Below are 20318 nucleotides of genomic sequence, written 5' to 3'. Positions count from 1 at the left end.
GGGCGTCGTGCGTCCTACTTATCACATCGGATGACGTCGGAGGAGGCCCTCGACGACGGCGCATCGACGTCATCGACGCAGGACGCAGACGCCGAAAAAAGTTTCCGAAGCAGCACAGCTGTGGTGATTACATGTCATAGATATGGAATACGTCGGAGGACCCAATCCCCTCGAATGGGAACTACTTTGAAAGCCTTCTTTTAGCCAATTAAATGAATATGTATTTTAACATACTGCAATATGAACTTATTTTAATGTTATTTATTATATTTGTGTATTGTTTGTTCGTGTATGGTATTTTAAATGTGTTTAAGGCTTGTTCAATAGCCAAATACACAAGAATAAAAACATATATATTATACAAGTAATTTTCCCCTGCTCATTGTCGAGTTACACAAAACATTTTACATAATAACTAATATGGCCAGGAAAACATGAGGAAAAAAATGAAAGTAACAAACATTCTGATGACTGACCACAGTGTCCATCTTGTGATGCTGAAAGTCCAGCATCAAGCAGTGTGAGAAGTCCAAGCCATACTAATTTTTACAGACAGCACAGGAAGTTTAATGTAATCTGACAGTACTTTATCCAGACTTACACTGCCATTCCGCTGACCAACTCCTCTGTAGCTTGGCATGTAATGGTGATAGCGACACGGGCATCAGCGTCAAACGTGAACTCCAAGCTGTACACAACCTTAGGCTTTGCATTCTCCTCGGTTGGGCTGTCCACACCATCTTTATATCTGGAGACAGATAAGAAAGTCAGTAGAGCACAGAGTTGCTCTGAATAAATAAGTCTGGTCCACTAACTCCTGTGCAGCAAAATATAATCCTACATCTGCACTAATGAATCTGGTCATTTTCTCTAAAAGAGTGCAAGACCTTTTTACAACATACTCCAAATATGAGTTATGTGATTTTCTCCTGTAGAAGACACATGTCCTCCCCTCGACTTGCTGCAATGCACACAGGTAGTCAAATTCACCACCAGGGGATGCTAGATATCCTGTACATATGGGTTTCGTACAATAATGCCAAACGAGACAGAAGCTCCCAATCAATATGACTGCATCTACAAAACTAATTTTTTGTACAGTGCAATGCCATTTCTGATCAGCACACAGTGAGATGCAATAAATCAATACGCAATGGGCCAGATTCTGAGAAATGAGTTAAAATTAAAAGAGCACAGAGGAGGCACTTTTTTCATTTGCTTTCATTGCTGGAATGCGCAGGATGCTTATTCTCAAAGGTAGCCTGCAAATTTCAGGAGAGACTGCACAGTAGCGCAAAGATGCGCTGGCCAGCCTCCTATGTGAGAGATCAGAAATGTGAGGTGGACAACTTGGTGATAGTTTTGAACAAATGCCATTTTATTAAATCAAAAGGTTGGATAAACGCCTCACTATCACCACCCCGATGAGGATTTCCATTCCCAAAATAAACTAAACGAAAACACTCTAACAAAAGGTTTCTGTCCCTCACACTTCTATACACACCAAACCAATAAAGAATGATATGACAGTTTAACAATAGCAAACAAATCCATGATATAGGACACAACACAATAACTGCTTCTTCTGACAAACTGGTGAATTCCCCTTCCCTAGATTCAAGCAGGTCTTTCTTTAAGAAAATCCTGTATCATAACAAAAAGTTCCACGCCACTTCTTTTCCCAATCCAACTTGCCAACACAATGTTCCAACTTCAATTCCAAGGATAGTTTACAATGGTTTAATAAAATGTTCCTATTTCCACTTGTACTCAAGCTCTTGAAACAGTTTCTTGTCATCAACAATGAATAGTTCATAACTTAATTAACTTCAAAGCAAACGTCTTGGTCAGCGTGTTTCAGCACCACTTCAACTTCAGTATTGCTTTATTAAAACAGTCTTCAATTAGGTATATTGCCAAACTTCATTAGTTTCAAAACCAATGTTATTGTCAAGCTGTTTTGGCTCCACTTCAACTTCGTCATAAGCTTTAATCCACCACAGTATTTTGAGTTTTTTCTGGTTTACGCTCATGCCAGGTTTACCCCTTGTACAATACTTGGTTATGGTTCATTCTTGCCAGAACAGAAACAATGGTTACCAAGGTATGGTATGGTATGGTTTATTTGTAAAGCGCCTATAGACAAAGAGTTTCAAAGTGCCCAAGGAAGGAGGGACAAGGGGAAAAAGTCATTCAGAGCCCGTGAGTTTCTGAACAATACAAGTCTGCACTAGGCAGAGTAAGTGCATGGAACAAGTGCATAAATACAATTAACAGTGTAGATAACAGCAAATCGGTCTGATGACGATTCTGCATTTTTTTCCAAGTGCGTGGAGGCGCCACCATGCAAAGGAGGGGAGACATGGAAAAACAGACTATCTTCAAGGCATGGTACATTCCGACCATGCAAGTGCGCAGATAGGTGCAGGAGAGGAGATGAGGGGCAGTGCAGGTGGGTGTAGGGGGAGAAAGACCAAGTGCACCCAGTCAGTCAGAAGCTGGGGTAAGTGCTGAAATATGCCAATCTCATAGGTTAGTGCAGTAACGATGAGGCAAGTGCAAGGCCCGGAGGTAAGTGCGAGTGGACTGGCGAGGGTGCCAGGGACCTATGAGAATCTGAGGTACACCAGGCGGGCAGTCGGCAGGCTGTGCAGAAAAGGAGGGAGAGAGGGTAGCAGGGTAGAGGGAGAGAGAAGGAAGAGGAATGTCTTGAGGAGTTTCCGGAACTTAAGGAGATCCGACTCAAGACGTATGGCGGCAGGGAGGCTAATCCAGGGGGAGGCTCCTGCAGAGGATAGAGATCTCCCTCTAAATCTCTGCTTGGAGAACCGGCTCACTCGAGAAGGTTGGAGGTAGATGAGAGGAGGGCTCGGGGGGGACAGTGTTTGGGTAGGCATTATTACAGATCGGTAAATCCCAGGGCCCAGAAAGCCTTGTGGACAATGGCACTTGGTCTGGTATGCTCTCCTGCCAGTCAAGACACCACTACATGTCACTGTACGGGTATACCCTCCTGCCCGAACAGAACCAATTGGCACATAGTTCCAAGACTCCCTTGTCAGCCCAAACTACCACCTCTAAGTACTTCTGTGGAAAGGGTAAACTTCAAAGGTTTTAACAATGTCTTCTGCTTCACAACATTAGATTTAGGATTTTATTCATGGGACACAAGAATCACACTGGTACTATTTATTACAACTAAGTGTTTGCCACAAGCAAGACAGGCAATGTTTCCTTCCTCCTGAACCTCTTGTACAAGAAAGACAGCCATCCTGCCAATCTTGTTCCACCTTTGTATTAACCAAATGCTGATTTAAGACATTCTCTACATCTGAGCAATCTATCGCATACATTTTGTTATGTTAAGTTATCTTCTCTTGACGTAGGCAACCCTGGGTGTTTGTCAATTGCCTTAGTGTGTATCCCGTTTGGCTTTGGCAATAACGGTTTGGGTTCTCTTCTTTATATATTGCCCCCTGGTGTGGTTGGCTGTTCACCCACTATAAAGCAAACACCTCCTTCAGATGAAATTGTCAGAGTTTCTGTCTGCTAACTGTGTTTGCTTATATCAGCTTGATATATGTTATAGTCAGTAATCTGTTTCACATTAGGTCGGTATTCAATAATGAGTCTTGGTTCAGGCGATGAGTAACCACGGAGTGCTCCAGGTTGACAACTCAACAGTGAACTCACTGGTGGCGTACGTGTCCGGGTACCTCTCTGCTCCAAGCCAGTCTTGTTCACTTCTCTGACGTGGTCCGGCAACCTCTCCAGCACAGCTCCCCACGTCTCAGAGCCCTCGTGGAACGCCCCCAGCGATAAGGTGCTCGCCTGCTACCTGAACGATACACGTTGGGGAAAGTCCTAAACAGGGGCGTGTTCCGCTGCGCGACCTCTGCAGCAGAGATCTCCCCAGCATCTCGGTGCTCACCTGCCACTGCTGAACGCTCACAACTCTGCTTTTCTCTGCCTCTTTCCCTTCCCTCCTCATCACCTCACTGAGACTGGGGACCTAGTCCTTCATGAATCTCACAGGTCACCTGGCCCTCTGCCCAGTCGATACCAGTATCCCCCGTCCCTCAGCACTGCCCTTGTGGGCCTCCCGCCTGGCGGCTGTGCATCCCACCCTTGGGATTCCTCCACCATAGCACTTAGCCAGTGGCCTCACCCCCTGTCTCCCCTTGGCGCTTCCCTCCTGGACTATCACCAGCTCTTGCCCCCCTCTCCCCATCCCTCCCTCTCTCGTCGCCTGCACTTCTCTTCACTGCACTTCCACGTCCAAATGTTACAATGCCTAGTAGGACCACAATTGTATATTTAATGCTGTTTTTTGCCACTGTATAGGTGCCTAACAATTGTTCAATAAATAAATAAAAATAAATATGTTGGGGAAAGTTAGAAACAGGTGTGCTTTCCGCTGCGTGAGCTCTTCAGCCGAAATCTCAAACCACACACACCTTTATTACTACTCTCCTTCTCTTCTTCTCTCCTGCTGCTTTCGGCCATCTCGCCTTCTTCCACCTTGATCTTGATCACTCTAATAGCCTGCACCTAAGGGGGCTTTTTATGCCTCCCAGCCATCCTCACGTGTCGGTCATTAATACCAATGGGATGCACTCTGCAACCCTGTGCCTCTGCAGCCCACTTCTTCATCCCAGTACTCTCGGAATTCTGAGACTTGAAATCCCCATCACAAAAGACAGTTCTTTTAATAATATTTTCCCCAACAAGTTCCTTTTTCTCCTTAAGCATATTCCTAAAAGAAGAATCATAAGGATAAAAGAACAAGTTACTTACCCTTTGGTAACGTTCTTCCGACTAGATGTTCCTCCCACATATTCCTTATCTTTTGATATTTCCAATAGCCAGAATCGCTGCTTTGGAAATAGAATCTTAGGCAGGGGGTGCTGTCGACTCAGTGTCCCTCGGAGGCCTCTGTCACGATGTCAACGTCACTGAAGGTATATGTAGCACGGACAGCACCTGTTGGCTTGATTTCAGTTTTTTTAGAGTCAAGGATTTATCTTATACCTGACGGTTACTCCTCCTGAGATGGCACAGATTGTAATCGCGAGGGAAATTCTATTGTGGGGTAGGTTGGGAGGGACGATAAGGAATATGTGGGAGTAACATCCAGTTGAAAGAGCGTTACCAGGGGTAAGTAACTTGTTCTTCGAATGGATTGTGTCCTACCACGTATTCCTGATCTTTTGATACACTCCCAAAGCAGTTTTGGGGGTGGGGGTATAAGTTTGGGGCAGGGGGAGGGTGTGTGCATGTGTGCCTTTGCAAACTACAGTTTCTTCACCTGAGGAAGAGTCTAAACTATAATGTTTAGTGAAGGTATGTACAGATGACCATGTGGCAGTCGCACAGATTTCTTTTATTGGAACTCCCCTCTGTAAAGCAGAGGAATTTGCCATGCCTCTTGTTGAATGAGCCCGTAGACCATCTGGAGGATCTTTTCCTGACAGTCTGTAGCATTCTGTTATTGCCAATATAATCCATCTGGATAATGTCAGTTTTGTGATAGCCATACCTAATTTGCAATACGAATAGCCCACGAATAATTGGTCATCCTGTCTTAATTTTGCCATTCAAGATACATAAACGCTCAGTGCACGTTTAGGGTCAAACCTCTCCTCTTCCTTCCCATGGTGAAGAGGAGGGTAAAATGATGGTAAAGTTATCTTTTGTGTGAGATGAAACTCAGACAATTATGGGTAGAAAAGTGGGTTTTACTTTCAGCACCACTTTGTCTTTATAAAAGACAGTGTAAGGAGACTTGCAGGATAAAGCCTTTAGCTCACTCACCCTTCGAGCAGATGTAATAGCTACTCAAAGGATGGTTTTTAGGGTTAGCAGCCTCAAAGCACAGGAGTGTAAAAGCTCGAAAGGAGCACACCTCATGAACTTTAACACCAAGTTGAGATCCCAGACTGGTTCTTGAAAAGGGATTGGAGGGAAAACATTTGTCAGTCCATTTAAAAATGGTATTATTAAAAGGTAGTTTAAAGTAAGAAACTTCTTCTGAAGTGTGCTTAAAAATAGAAAGCGCTGCCAGATATCTCTTAATGGTAACAATCTGGAGCCCCAGATTAGCTAGATGCAACAAAAAGGATAACACCATCAGTGCATTACATGTAAATGGGTCAACATTCTTAGTAGCTGCAGAACTTATTCCAACAGCAGCGGTACAAAGATTTAGTTGCTGGCCTTCTGGCCGAAAGCTAAATCTCCATTGCGTCGTCCTGGAGGTCCCAATCCTTGTATAGCAGCCTCGCATGAAACTATGCATAAAGGCTGAGCATCCTGATATCTGGTTGGAGAACCAGACACTCCGCTCACGTGAGAAGGTCCTCTCTTTGTGGAAGACGTATCGGAGGGCAGAGGGACATGTCCAGAAGGTCCGGGTACCATGTCCTCCTGGCCCAATCCGGGACAACTAGTATGATGGATTTCCCAAACTTTCTCAACCTCCTGATTACGTGAGGAATGACAGGGACTGGAGGAAACGCGTACAGGAGTGGAAAATCAGAGTCCACCACGAACGCGTCTCCTAGAGTTCCTCTTGTGGGAAATTCCTTTGAGCAGTACAGCTCGCACTTCCAGTTGGCACCGGTTGCGAACAGATCCACTTGAGAGGGTCCCCAAAGGGTGAAGATCTCTTGAAGGACTTCCTGAGCTAGTTCCCACTCAAGGTAGTATGTGCTCTACCTGCTCCGTGCATCCGCCGTCGTGTTTCGCTCTCCGGCTAGGTCAACTACCGACCGAGAGATTCCTTCTTGTATTGCTCAGAACCAGAGCTACATTGCCTCTCTGCCCAGTGGTAGTGACCCTAGACCTGCTCTCTTGTTGAGGTACTACATGGCCACTGTGTTGTCCGTCATTATCAGGACATTCTTTCCCTATACAGATGGCAGAAAGGCCTTCAGCGCTAATCCGATTGCCCTCAGCTCCAAAAGGTTGATCTGTAGTTTGGACTCTGATTGAGACCAACGACCGCCGATTCTTAGATCGTTGGTATGGGCTCCCCACCCCGTGAGAGAGGCGTCCGTCACTACTGTTATCTCCGGCCATGGTTGCCAAAACGGTTCTCCTTTCAAGATGTTCTCCCGATAGGCCCACCGCCGAAGGTCCTGTGAGACTGTTTGGGATTTATAGGCGGTCTGACATCCTTCCTGAGAATTGGGACCACTGAGTCCTGAGAGCCCATTGGGGAGATCTTATTCTCATGCGAGCCTCTGGCACCAGAAAAATGCAGGATGCCATGAGGGCGAGCAACCTCAGAAAACCGAAGGCCGGAAGATACTGGGCATTTGGGAATTTGGTCCATCTGCAGAATGTCTTGAGCCCTCACTAGTGGTGGCAAGGCTTTTCCCAGGGATGCGTCCAGGACTGGTCCAATGAACCGGAGTCTTTGTGATGGTATCATGTTGGAGTCTTCAAGTTGAGGGAGAAGAACAGTCTGTGAAGGGAGTGACAGGTATAGCTGGGATGTTCGAAGGCTTGTTCTGGGGAACTGGTCCTGATCAGCCAATCGTCTAGGTAGGGGTAAACGTGAATCCCCTCTCTCCTGAGACTTGCTGCCACAACGGGCATCAGTTTGGTGAACACCCTCGGGCGGAGGTCAGCCCAAATGGCAGAACTCGAAACGGACAGTGAGAACCGCCAACAGCGAACCTCAGGTACTGTCTGTGCTCATGATGGATCGGCACGTGAATGTAAGCATCCTGAAGGTCCAATGATACCATCCAAACCTGAAGCTGGAGGGCCTGAAGGGTCTGAGAAAGGGTTACCATCTTTAAGGAACTTGATCCAGTTTCTTAAGTCCAAGATGGGTCTCAATCCTCCGTCCTTCTTGGGGATTAGAAAGTACGGGGAGTACCAACCCTTTTTCCTTTCCACTACAGGTATTGGTTTTCTAGCACCTTTCTCTAGCAGGGTTAGTATCTCCTGCATAAGGAGCAGATCTGGAACTTTGAAAGAGTTGTTCCCCGGTGGATGACTGAGGCTTTTGCAGAAAAGGAAGGCAATAACCTTGGGCAACAGTTTCTAATGCCCAAGCATCTTTAGTAATAGCCTGCCATTCTGTCAGCCTGCCTCCCACTGCAGTATTGTGAACCAAGTCCTCAGAGGTTTTGGGGCGGCTGACGCAGTGGTTGAAGGTAAAGTACTGCAGTCTTAGTACTTCTTTCCCGTCCATCATGGGGGAATCTTCGCTGGCCTCTTTGGAGCTGGCTGTCCTCTGCACCTTCCAAATGTGGAGTAGTGACCAAAGGACCTACCCCTCCAGGGTGTACCCATGTGGCGGTTTGGAGGTTTCTCCAAACTCTCATCAGCCTTGCTTCCGAATAAATGATTGCCGTCAAAGGGCATGTTGAGAAGTCTGGATAGTACTTCTGGGGCCAATCCTGACTTTCTTAACCAGGAAAACCTGTGCATAACTGTACTCGCTGCCATAGCTCTGCCGATATTGTCAGCAGAGTCAAGACCAGTCTGGAGGGATTCGCACATCGCATCTTTGCCATCCTGGACTATGTTTAAAAACCTGTCTCGCTCTTCCCCTTCGGGCATATGGTCAGCCGCCATGGAAATGCACTCCCAAAGGGTGCGAGTAAACCCTGCCAACGTACATGTGGCATTAGCCGATTTCAAGGCCATACTCCTAGCTGAAAATGTTTTCTTGGCTAGGGCGTTGTAACGCTTATCCTCCCTATCCAGAGGGATTGTAGGGTAGGCATTATGTCTACTGGTTGAGGTGGCAGCTTGAACCACTAGACTCTCTGGTGTTGGATGTTTTGACAAGTAAAATGGGTCAGAGCTTGAAACTCTGGATTTTGAAGTCAACTTCTTGTTGACAGCTGGAATAACCTCAGACGCCTCCCAGTTGGTAACCACATGCCTTTGTAAAGCTTGATGCAAGGGCACAATTGGGGTCCTCTTGGGGTCCCCTGTCCAAAATTTCAGTTAAATTGTCTTGCTAAAAGGCTGGAGTCGGCCCGACCAACCCATGTATTCCATAACTCTTGATATCAATTGTCTATAAGTAACCTCTTGTAATGCTTACCTGGGACTCTGCAGGAGCGGAATGCCTTCTCAGCCAGAGGATCTATTATTTGGGCACTTTTAGGATTCTTTAGAAAACGACAATAACAACAATAGAACTACTGTAATTTCTATTTTGCTGGGAAAAAACTGTACAGCAGTGTGCTTTTATAATCCCTTCCTTCTCACCTGTGTTATGTTTTGTGGAGCTCTCCATCCTGTATTCTACAGGGGCGCGTTGGTATGAAAACGTTTAACTTGAAAGGCTGCTGTGTTCAAATGATTCTTGTCTGAATAATGTCCTTGCTTTTCTAGCGTTATCTTGGTTAAGTATTTGGCGAAAAAATATAGTTTGTTAGATTCTGAGCAGTCCCTACCTTGGAGAGATCTCTCTTTCTAATATTTTCCCTTTTATCTTGCAGGTTCTTGGTTCTCAGAAAAGGTTAATATTGGCTGCGGAATGGCTGCGACTATACTCGGTTTGAAGAAACCTTTAAAAAAACGGAAGTTCGTCTTAACTGAGTAATTGCAGCCTTCAGAGATGAGCGTGGCAATAACTAAGCAGAGAAATCTTGCTGGAACTTCAGGTAAGCAACGTATGTAAAACAACTTCTTTCTTAGTTCTATAAGTTCGTTCAATAAAGAAAATACCTTTTGTTAGCAGGTTTTCGGAAAGCTTCTAGATGAAATACCTCTGGACAATGCAGAGTCAGCTGAGGAAACTTCTAAATGAAGGTAATGCGACCTCGAACGAAGACTGCTGCGAAGAAGATGCTGCGGCTGTGAAGGAACTTCTGACAGAAGATGCAGAAGCTACGAAATAAACAGCTGACTGAAGAAACGCTTCGGAAATACTTCGGTTCGGTAAGTCTTTTCAAAAACAATGGAATTCTGCTGATTTTCTGTGGAAACTAATGCCTCTAAACTTTCTTTTCTTTGACAGGTTCTGTCAGAACGCCGGTTGCGTTACCTGCTGTGAGCATAGAAGACGCGAAGCGAGCACTCCAGCGGAGGCGGGGCTTAAGTAGCTTCTTCTGCAATAGGTATAGTATGTGCTGTAAGTTAACAATGGACTTGGCGGCAGCCATGTTGAGTGTATGAAAACCAATGTAAGCGCTATGAGAGCCTATGGGTGCAATGCTATGAATAAGACAAATGGCATTTGTGCCAGGCTTGTAGCCACTGTTAAGTCACCCTCTTGCCTGGCTATAGAACCTAATGTGACACTATTAGTTGCCTTTATGGTTGTAACCTGTACATACTCTATCACAAGTCACTATAGGTGGTGGATGTGCACAAATTTCAAAGCACAAATGTGTCAATAACTTTGGTTTATTTCTTTGTTTTAAAAAAAAAAAAAAAAGTTTTGTTGACAATACTTTCACTAAAGGCTTTTGAATGTAAAAAACAAAACTTTCAGAAAACTGGATATCAAAAGAAAAAATGCATGAACATGAAATGCATTAACAGCTAATTAATTAAAAGCTGAATTTACTATCTATTTATGTCTGCTTACTTAGTTGTTGAAGTACTATTACATACAGAATGAATGGGATTGTATGATACATGACGGAATAGTTTTGGGTTTACAGCAATGAGAAAGTAAACCGCAGAAACACAGTCGTCAGGACACCCCCCTTGTATCTACTGTTGACCCACTGACTGATGTGAAGTTCCTTGCTTCCCTGGTATGCCTGAATGGGAACTGTACTCCTTTACTGGGACCATGACACCTCTGCATGGTCACCGGGGTCAGCCCTGACAAATTCTACCTCAGGTGAGGTATCTATCCCACTAGCATCATGCAGGCATTCTTGGAAATTCTTTATTCTAGAATCCTCTTAAGTGAATGCCTCAGGCACTGATGGCTTACCATGCTGTAGACCAAAAGGTCTAGATTAATCTGAGGATTCCTCTGCATCCTCGTAAATAGAGGAGAGAGATTTTAAATAGACCTGGGCAAAGGAGCATATATTTTCTCCATTGTAGTTGATGTGATCATAATATTGGTGGTCAAAGGAGCCGAAATCGTTGAGACTGTTGACGTTGACTGCCTCAAAGACTGCATCGACGGCTTCGACACCTGTGGCATCGAGGAGCTCAACGCTCGAAGCGTAGATGGCTTCTCATACGTTTTCGGCACTGATGGCGTCGATGACGCACCTTTCGACCCTGATGGTGTCGATGACTAGTCTTTCGACGTCAATGACGTTGACGACTCAGTCCTCGAAGGGACTTTTCCTCAACTCGAGGGATCTTTCTATCACTCTTGAGGAGTTTTTCCCGCCGGGACCGAAGATGCACAGATTTTATGCTTATGATGTCTTTCGACCGGAGCATGGCTTTTGGGTGTAGTCGAGGGAGACAAAGCCGCGTTCTCGAACACCTTTAACATCTTTAATCTAAACTCTTCCCACTGTGCCGGTGAGGCAGATTTAGTGGGGCAAATGACCCGTTCCAGGGAGGAACTGGAAGACGAGGAAGATGGCGATCTATGGCAACGTTTCTTGCCATGTCTAAACGACGAGTGGTGGGAACCACTACATGATCGTTTGTTCTATTTTCAGCGAGGAGAAACAGTTCTCCACTCGTCCGAAATGGTTTGTTTTTTACAGAGTCAAAGGGGATTTTTGGATCTTAGCTGTAAGCTTTCCTCTGCGCTCTCTTAGGGCTTTTATTGTCATGGACAGGCAGTCCTCACACTCAGATGACGGATAAGTGGATCCCAGACACCATAGGCAAATCCTATGGGGGTCAGTCACGGACATCTTCGCACCGCTGTCAGTTTTTCTTGAAATCCGACTTGGGAGTGGAAGATGACAAAGCCATACTCTCGATTTTACTCGAAAATTCAAAAATTCACACAACGATTTTCTCTCACAAGGAACCGAAGCCTACAGTATCCAAAGAATAAGCATGGAAAAACGGAACTGAAGCCAACCGGCGAAGCTGGATATTGGAAATATAAAAAGATAAGGAATACGTGGGAGCACACAATGCTTTTGAAAGCTATATTTGGTTTTACAGAGGATTTAGTTTTTTCCAGTTTCAAATTGGTCGCTTTTAAAGACCACTCTGCAAGCTTTTCCTGAGACTCATAGGATTTCCTATTTCTGGGAGTGTTATAATTTTGGTATGGGCTTTTCTTACCCTAAATGCATGACCAACTACAATTGTCTTCACTCCACATGGTTATAATTAACTTTAGGGAACACCTGGTCTCCTTGGCAACATGCCATTGCTGTGCTGAGGTAGACAAATACTGTGTCTCATCCAATGAATTAGGTGATCCTCCCAGCTAACACCAACCCCAGGGTCAGGATCAGGAAGCGTCTGCCTTTCCCTGGCCACCTGAGAGGAGATCTTCAGTAGGGTTTCTGTGAGGACTCCATAGGATTCATCCCACCTTCCATACATTACTACAGAGAGCACGCTCCCGACACTAATGTATGACAGCCTCACAGCAACCATGTTGGTGGATTTTGGGAGGCCAACCTATTATGGCAAACAGGAAAGACACTGAGGTCTAGCCAAAACCAATTAAGATGGAAAGCAGAGTGGCAAGGCTTAGACTAAGGAGGGCTGTGAGAGTAGTCTAGGGCTACAATCAGATACACACACCCAATAATTCCAGTTAGATTATTTTCTTAGGCCTATTATACACACTAAGCAGGAAAGCATTGTCACAAAACTAACAACATGTACATTCACTCTTGTGAGAAGACAGAAAAACATTTGATTCAAAATCAATGAAATGCAGGCAAGTAATCAGATTAAGAAAACACAGTAGGAACACTTATGAGTAAGTAATACTAGAATAGTCCCCTAACACTTAGTAAGTCCTGCCCTGAGATGGAATGGGCCCTAGCGTGTTAGTTCCAAAACATATGCTTTTCTGGTAGGTTTAACATTGAATGGGATGATGCCAGTTGTTGCAATTCAGAGTTTCAAAAGTTAAGGAAAGTTCAGGTAAGTAGCTCTCTCAATCCCACTACACACGGGAAGGCCCAGGAGGGGAATTCTTGACTAGCAACCACCAACGATCTAAGTCGAGAAAGAGAAATGAAAGAGATAGGGCCACAACTTTAAGCCCATGTATTAGGCAGAATCCTGTGCAGTTCCCTTGGGGAACACTGCAAGAAGATTAAGACTACAGGAGTAACCAGTAAACCCAATTGGTAGCAGTCTGCACCACCCAGATTTACCTGGTAGCTGTGGCTGAGCAGTCAGACCTCTCTCAAGAAGAGTAGGGCAGTATATAGAGTATACACAATAGGGCTAAAAACAAAGTAGAGCAAACAAACACTGTCCAGAGCTTTGTATCAAAAGTATATAATTATTTATTTAAAACACACTTTAGGCAATACACTAGCACTCTAAATCAAAAGCAAGCTAAAACACAGTCAGGTAAAGTATAAACATCTCCCTTGATAACTATAAGACAAGTCAGAGTTAAACACCACTATTTGTTAAAACAGATGTGAGCGCGTAACCTAGATGGCACTCCAATAGTTAAGTTAAAGGGAGAGAAAAAGGCAGGGCATAAAAATAAAACAGTTCCCAACACTTTTAGAAGTTCAAAGCAAGGGAGTAAAGGCAGTATACCCTGTAGAGCCGATGTTCATAGGCCAGGCCCCCTTTAAATGGAGCAAAGCAAAATGTGCCCAAGATCACACAGTTTAAAATGCACTAAAAGTCTTTGCAGAATGTTCAAAAGGGGTTGGGGTGATTCAAGAAATAAAGTTAGAAGGTCTGGGGCCAACCCAGCTAGAAAGCAAAGGATTTAAGGGTCACCTTTAGCAATCCGTGGAAAGGGAGGCCAGGCAGAACACAGTACCTTAAAGAGAGAGGAAGCTCCAGCGGTGGCACTTGTTCCTGGCAGTGGTTGCAGTTCATTGTTTCGACCAGTGGAAGAGAGGATCTCGTCGAGGAGGAAACTTGGAGTCGATGCACTGCACAGGGATGAAACCAGCCACAGAGTTTGTCGGTTAAAAGGTGCGTTCCTGTTATTCGCGGTCAAAGTGGTGAAGCTTGGCTATCCGGCCGCCGGGGCGCCTGGCACGGGCGATTTGACCAAGAGACGTCTTTGGAAGGCAAAAGGGGCGAACTGGTTAATCCCACCAGCTCAAAGGAAGAAGACTAGTCCAGCAGGAGATCTTCTCTTGTCGTTGGGAAAGTGGTGAGTTCGTTGCAGGAGGGCTCCACCGGTGGTGTCGTCGTTGCAGATGGCTCAGCTTCTTCCCTCTTTGGATTCTTAGGTACTGATGCGACTTCTGAAGTTCCATTCCCAAAGGCCCTGCTTTTATGCAGAAAAACCGCCATTCAACAGCCTAGCTGTCACTCACACATGCTAAGTGGTAAGCCGGGCGGCTCACCACTTGGCCAATCAGAACATAGTGCGACTTGAGTTGCTAAGGCAATGCAGTTCAGGGTGCCAATTCCCCTCCCCACACATCCTGTGGAACCCAGACGGAGTGGCACCATTTGGAGGGCATCTGTGGAGAAGCCCGCCAAAATGTGGAACAAAGGACTCGACCTTGGTTGGAGTTACAGAGACGGACACAAATGCCATTTTAGAAAAGAGTTCTGGCAAAAAGACCCAACCATTGATTTAATATTAAATAAATAAACCAGCGGTATCTTTAACATTGCACCAAAAAGTGGTGCGTTTAAAATCAATGGGAAAATCCCATAGGAAATATTCCGGTGGACTATTTTGCATTGTAACCACTGCCACCAGCCAGAAACTCGACAAGCGGGGACTGCACAGTGCCCCCTTAAAAACAGACCCAGGGACAATCTAATTAACCCCTTCCAGTACTTCCACAATATGATGGTTTGTACTGGTTCTGTTCACAATTTTGGACTAGTAAAGTCAATGGTGACTTTACATGCCCCGAGAGACAGGATTTAGTTTTGGTTAGTTGCAGTACCTGTGTTAACGTTCCAGGGACTGTCCAGCTGATCACCCTTACTAAGAAAAAGAGAAGACTTCTGCAAGGCAGGCGTTCAATGGAAGTCATCATGGTCAGGCGGCAACCAGAGATATTCATTTGGTGGACAAAGGAGCAGGACCTGGATGGCTTGCGTTGAGACTAGAAGGATGCACTTGTAACAGAGGCAAATGCAGCGAGGTAGCCTAGGGGACAGCTGGTCAGTCCATCAAGGGTTCAGCAGGCACGGTTCAAGACTGGTTGTTCCCAACAGTCCAGGGGTTAAAGCAACAATGAAGGCTTTCTTGATATCAGGAAAGAGGGTCAGGACTTCAACAGGACTTGTCTAGAGGCTATGCTGGTGAGCTGCAACGGCCGTAATTGGGTCTTCAGCAGCTGCACTTCTTCGTATGGGTCTTAGCTGCAAGTATAATCTGTTGAATAGCTGCAGGAGTCCTCCTTTTAACAAAGATTTGGACAGGAAGCGCACACAGATCCACCAATGATAAGGGATGTGAACCATCCAATCATGGAATGCCACTGGGCAAGCATTCTGACACGGCAGCAACAGACATTCAGGTGTTAAGGGACTCCAATTCAGTACTCCAACGAAGTCAGTGCCTAGTCTGGGATGCCCAAGGGAAGCCCTTAATTATATATTTTTATGACAAGTTCATGGATCTGGATGATAAACCCGTGTATAACGCCCCTCTCTTTGAATCCCCCTGACCTCACTGAGCCAAGAAGTAGGTTTGTTTTGCAAATTAACATATTTATTTGAAAATTAAACTATATATATATATATATATATATCACACTTTTATAATAAATTAATATTTGATAGCACACTTATGAAGATAATGTTTATCAACAATGGATTCTAGCACACTTTTTTAGCAGTTAGGAGTTGGTACAAAAGGATAAAATAGCTGAGAATGCTTTATGGTTTCAAGGAAGGGTAATGGTGGAAAGGAATGCAGTACAGAAATAAACTGATATGGTTTCAACAAGAGATAAAATAATCACTTTTCCCCTTTGTGGCAATTCACTCCTCCCTATGCAATATATAGAGATGGAAGGGAAGCACACAGTTTTCAGGAATACAATCACAATACAATACGAATTTCAGTTCCCCCCTAGCAAGCTTAGAACACAGGGATGATTTTAAAACACAGGCAAAATATTTAAATGTGATTTGCAAAGAAGTGAAAATATGCTAAAAATTATTTTAATTCCCTATAAGCGATTCAGGGTAGGTGGCAGCTACTTTGAATTAGTTCAGGTCAACAATATCAGTGATTCATGAGGGATTATTATGTTGAAAACGGATTTCAGCAATGCAAAGCCAAAGACAGCGATTTTTGACAGGTGGTGAAATGAGCTAGTTGCAATTCGCGGCACTTCTTTCCGAGTGCGTCGAGCGCGATAACGGAAAAGCTATAAGGGCTTGTTGGAAAGCTGAGGATCTTAGCTTTAAAATGAAAGTTAAATGTCGTTCCTAGCACACGCGGTTCCAAAGATACGGACAATTTTGTGGAGGTAGATTTTCAGAAATAAAGTAGTGATTCAGAATGGCAAATGACACTTTCACAGGTTTAAAGTCAGAGAATGGACACGATTTCTATGATGCAGTTCTGGACAGGTTAAAATGGTTTGAATCAGATTATTTTAGACTAAGAGAAAGGTTCTGGCACAGTTTTCAGGATACTCACTCCTAGTCTTGGAAGGAATGGGCCCCCGTCACGGATCTGGTCAACAGGTTTAGCTGCGGTTCTCTTGCCACGGACGGTCTCTGGTACCGGTTCTGCTCACAGCGATCTGGGTCAGCTCTGCTCTGCTGGTCTGGATCTCCGTTTCTGGCAAAAGTTCTTGGCACTGCACAGCAGTCTGGTCTGGATACAGCACTGCTTTCTGGGTTCTGGCATAGGGTTCTAGCCAGAATCAAACAGCACAGCCCGGCTGTTGAAGAGTCAGGTTGCAAAAGATTTTGAGGCCTGCTGAAAAGGATTCAGCTTGTAGTTCAGGCTCCTCTGCTTTAAAGTTCTGGAGTCTAAGTTCTGCATGGTCCTTCTTGATATTGTCTGGTCCGGCAGAGTGCTTTGCAAGAAATCAGTTTGAAATGGAAAATGAATCTCCCTACCTGGATTTCAGTGGGTCTTTTTATGTCTTTTGAAAATGGGTGTGTGTGTGGGCATAACTAAGCCTGCCCCTCACAACTTATCATTGGCCAAGTTCTCCTCTCTCCGTTGATTGGGGGAAGGAAATGGAGTGTCATCGTGATGAGGTAGGTTTATGGGTCAGAGGATCCTCCCCTTGTCAATTTGCACACAAATCTATTTTTGATCCAAATACATATTTATCTATGTACAATTTTTCTATTACATGTCCAGTTAACCTATTTTCTGTAGCACCAAATCATCCGATCCCTGTCTTTCTAAGATGTCGTGTCCACTTCTGACAGAATTCTCCCCTTTTCATCAAGAACACAACCTCTAAACTTTTCCAGAATTTACACAAACATGCGCAAGGAATATGGCCATCAGGTGATAAAGTGTCAGATTTTTAATATACAGACATTTGGAGTAATACCCTATTTTCCACTACTACCCCCCCAGAACATACCATAGAGTCCTAACACCTCTAAAAATGTGAACAGAAAAATCACAAGAATAAATGATATTATTATATAATTTTGACAATTTTGTACTATGAATTATCCATCTTTTTAAAATATGCTCTGGCCGAGATGGGTGTGGTTTAGGTTCCAGAGCACATGGGGGGATTTCTGTCTGTCCCCGCCTCCAGCTCAGGTGGCTCCCAGAAGCACTGCTCCTCCCAGTTTGTTCCAAGAGGAAGCCATTTAGGACCCCCCTAATTTAACATTTGCCTGAGCCAAGGAAAGCTCATTGTTCCGTTTCCTGCAGCCCCAGGTACCCCAACCCTAATTCAATCAGAGAGGTGTAATCTCCTTTTGGTGGGAACAGCAGAAGGCAGCCAGGCCTGTGAATGCAGTTGCTGGGCAAGTTTCAACTCCTGTCGGGGGTAGTTGCCGGGCAGAATTCAATCTCTTCAAGCCAGGCTTTAGCCCAATGTCACTTTTGTTCCAGTTTTTTTCATGCAAATCAAACTTACAATTTTGACACATGCAGCTAGAACGCGGATTCTAAGGTCAAAACTATGACATTTAAACAGTTGCAACCTATGTGACACTCCAAAGTAAATCACTCATTTATTTTAAACATTTCGATTTTAGTGGCTTTAAGTCCAATTTCACTTGAGCTGCTGACATCCACAGCTCAGCCAGTTTTGTTTTCAACATTATTTTAGGCTCTTCATCTTTCCAGATTTTGTATGCACACAAGACTACATTCTGCCAAATGTCTGCTGGTGTTCAGTGAGATTTTTGAATATCTTGCAATGCTTAAAATAGGCATTTTTAGCTTGCATTTCAGAGAAACAAATGTGATTTGAAAGCGCTTTTTGAGCTAACAGGCACTGCTGTTTTTCCTTTGGCACCACGTTTCACTCATGGCGCTTCTGGCCCATCACGCTCGCACTGGTGGGTGGCAGGTTAGGCAACCATTTTGGTGTGTGCAAACTGCGCGGTTTTCCTGGATTCTGGCGCAAATGTGGGCTTTTCGGCCATCTTGGATTTTCTAAGCCCACAGCACCAAATGTTGCAGCATAATAACTTGAACGTGGGTCAAGACATCTGACACAGGGACTCAGATGTGGGCTGGGACCAGACAGTCCCGGTCCCGACATCCGGCCACACACACATACCACCATTTAGAAAATCTTTCCTAACACTTAGCATTTAAAAGTGCATCGCGTTTGTGAATTTGGGATGTGCTTTCAAATGCGCAGAAACACTGTCCAAAAAGGCAACTGAATGAGCGCATGTGAGATGTGCTCATTCAGATGCCCTTTGTGAATTGGGCTGCTCCTTTTTTAGCACAAGCGAGGACATGCGCTCCCTTGTGCAAAAAAAGCTTTTGATAATCTGGACCCATGTAATATGAAATACCCCGATGAGGATATCCCACCATAATACCCAAATCCAATTTCATTCAAAGGGCACAAATACAACCTGGAAGCGTTTCTCAAAAGATATAGGTCACTATGCTCCGTTATCACTTACTAGAACAACATTTCCAACCTCATACCTCACGAGACGAAGGGAATCTTTTCGTATATTGACCAAACTCCTCAACGTCTTGACAGGTTCGTGGGGTGCAGGTGTCACATAGGGAAACTAAGAAGGGAGAAAAACAAACATCCATTATCCGTGTAAGATACATTTTAATATGTCAAGCGGCTGGAACAATTACAGGAATTCTATGCAAAATCGTTAGGAGATAAAAGCCTACACATTCTAGGAGAGAATCCCAAAACACCCAGTGCCTTATTATGGAAACGTTACGAAATGTCACCATCATTGACTTTGGGGGCGCACAAAATGAGGGCGACATTTACCGCATCCAAGCAGAGATAGGGTTGCGGGGGTGTCCCCCACTCTATTTGGGCGCAGTAACAGGAGTCAGGGGTTGCAGGGGTGTCCCCCACTTACCATTAAGATAAGTGGGGGGACAAGAAGAAAATGTAATATAAGAAAAGCACCCTACGGCATCAGCTGTAACCTACGTTAGTGGGAGGAACTGACGCCGCAGGGATATCAGGGTGCTGGCAGCACACAGACACAATTGTGCCGCCGAAAAGGTAAGGAGGGGGGCGGGAAGGGAAATGCAGGCCAGGGGATGCAGGCACAGAGATCTATCTGATCACTGCGCCGCGCCGTAATTGACGTCAACATTTTTCCCTTACTACAAGTATGGGGGTAATGACAGGTTGATAGTTGTCAAAAAGGATATGTTTCCAAACACAGGATACCCATCTAAAAAAGAAAAAAACAGGATTCCAAGATGGCCGCCGGCACCAAATAGACGTGCCGACGGCTGCTCTGGGACCCAGAGGCCTTGTCTGGCGGCCCCACCACCTCCCAGAGCTAAGGCACAGTTTTCAGGGGGCAGGAAAATCCTTGGGGAACTTTGTGGAGGTGTCTGTGTTGCACTGACACCAGAGTCCCGACAGCATCAGCGGAGAAGCAGTATGCGGGCCGGCGAGGTGAGGAGGCCCCTCCGCCCCCCCATCTGAGGGGGCGAGCGAGTCAGTGACAAAGGGAGGTTTTCGGGGAGAGCCCGCGAAGTGGCAGCGGGCACCCGGAGGGGCTCCAGGAGGAGCAGTGGATCGCCGGGAGAGGCAAGAGATGGCGGCTCCTGAGGCCAGCGGGTCCGAGGGAGCGGGCAGAGGACTGGCGAGAGGTGCAGCGTCACCTGC

At 45.1% G+C, this 20318-nt stretch overlaps 1 protein-coding gene across 2 annotated transcripts in view; it reads right to left on the bottom strand.

Annotated features, from left to right (window-relative positions):
* MGRN1 (mahogunin ring finger 1) overlaps positions 1-20318 on the bottom strand; it is a 1054550-nt gene that overhangs the window by 843001 nt on the left and 191231 nt on the right. For both annotated transcript variants that reach the window (XM_069646807.1, XM_069646806.1), the window contains exons 4-5: positions 19148-19236; positions 602-748 (exon numbers count right to left, since the gene is read on the bottom strand). In XM_069646807.1, the coding sequence (XP_069502908.1) occupies positions 602-748; positions 19148-19236 (236 nt within the window). The remainder of the gene's footprint in view (positions 1-601; positions 749-19147; positions 19237-20318) is intronic.

This window comes from Ambystoma mexicanum, chromosome 2q, assembly GCF_040938575.1.
Source record: "Ambystoma mexicanum isolate Mex_15411 chromosome 2q, UKY_AmexF1_1, whole genome shotgun sequence".
Classification (NCBI taxonomy): Eukaryota; Metazoa; Chordata; class Amphibia; order Caudata; family Ambystomatidae; genus Ambystoma; species Ambystoma mexicanum.
This window is presented reverse-complemented; position numbering and strand designations above follow the sequence as displayed.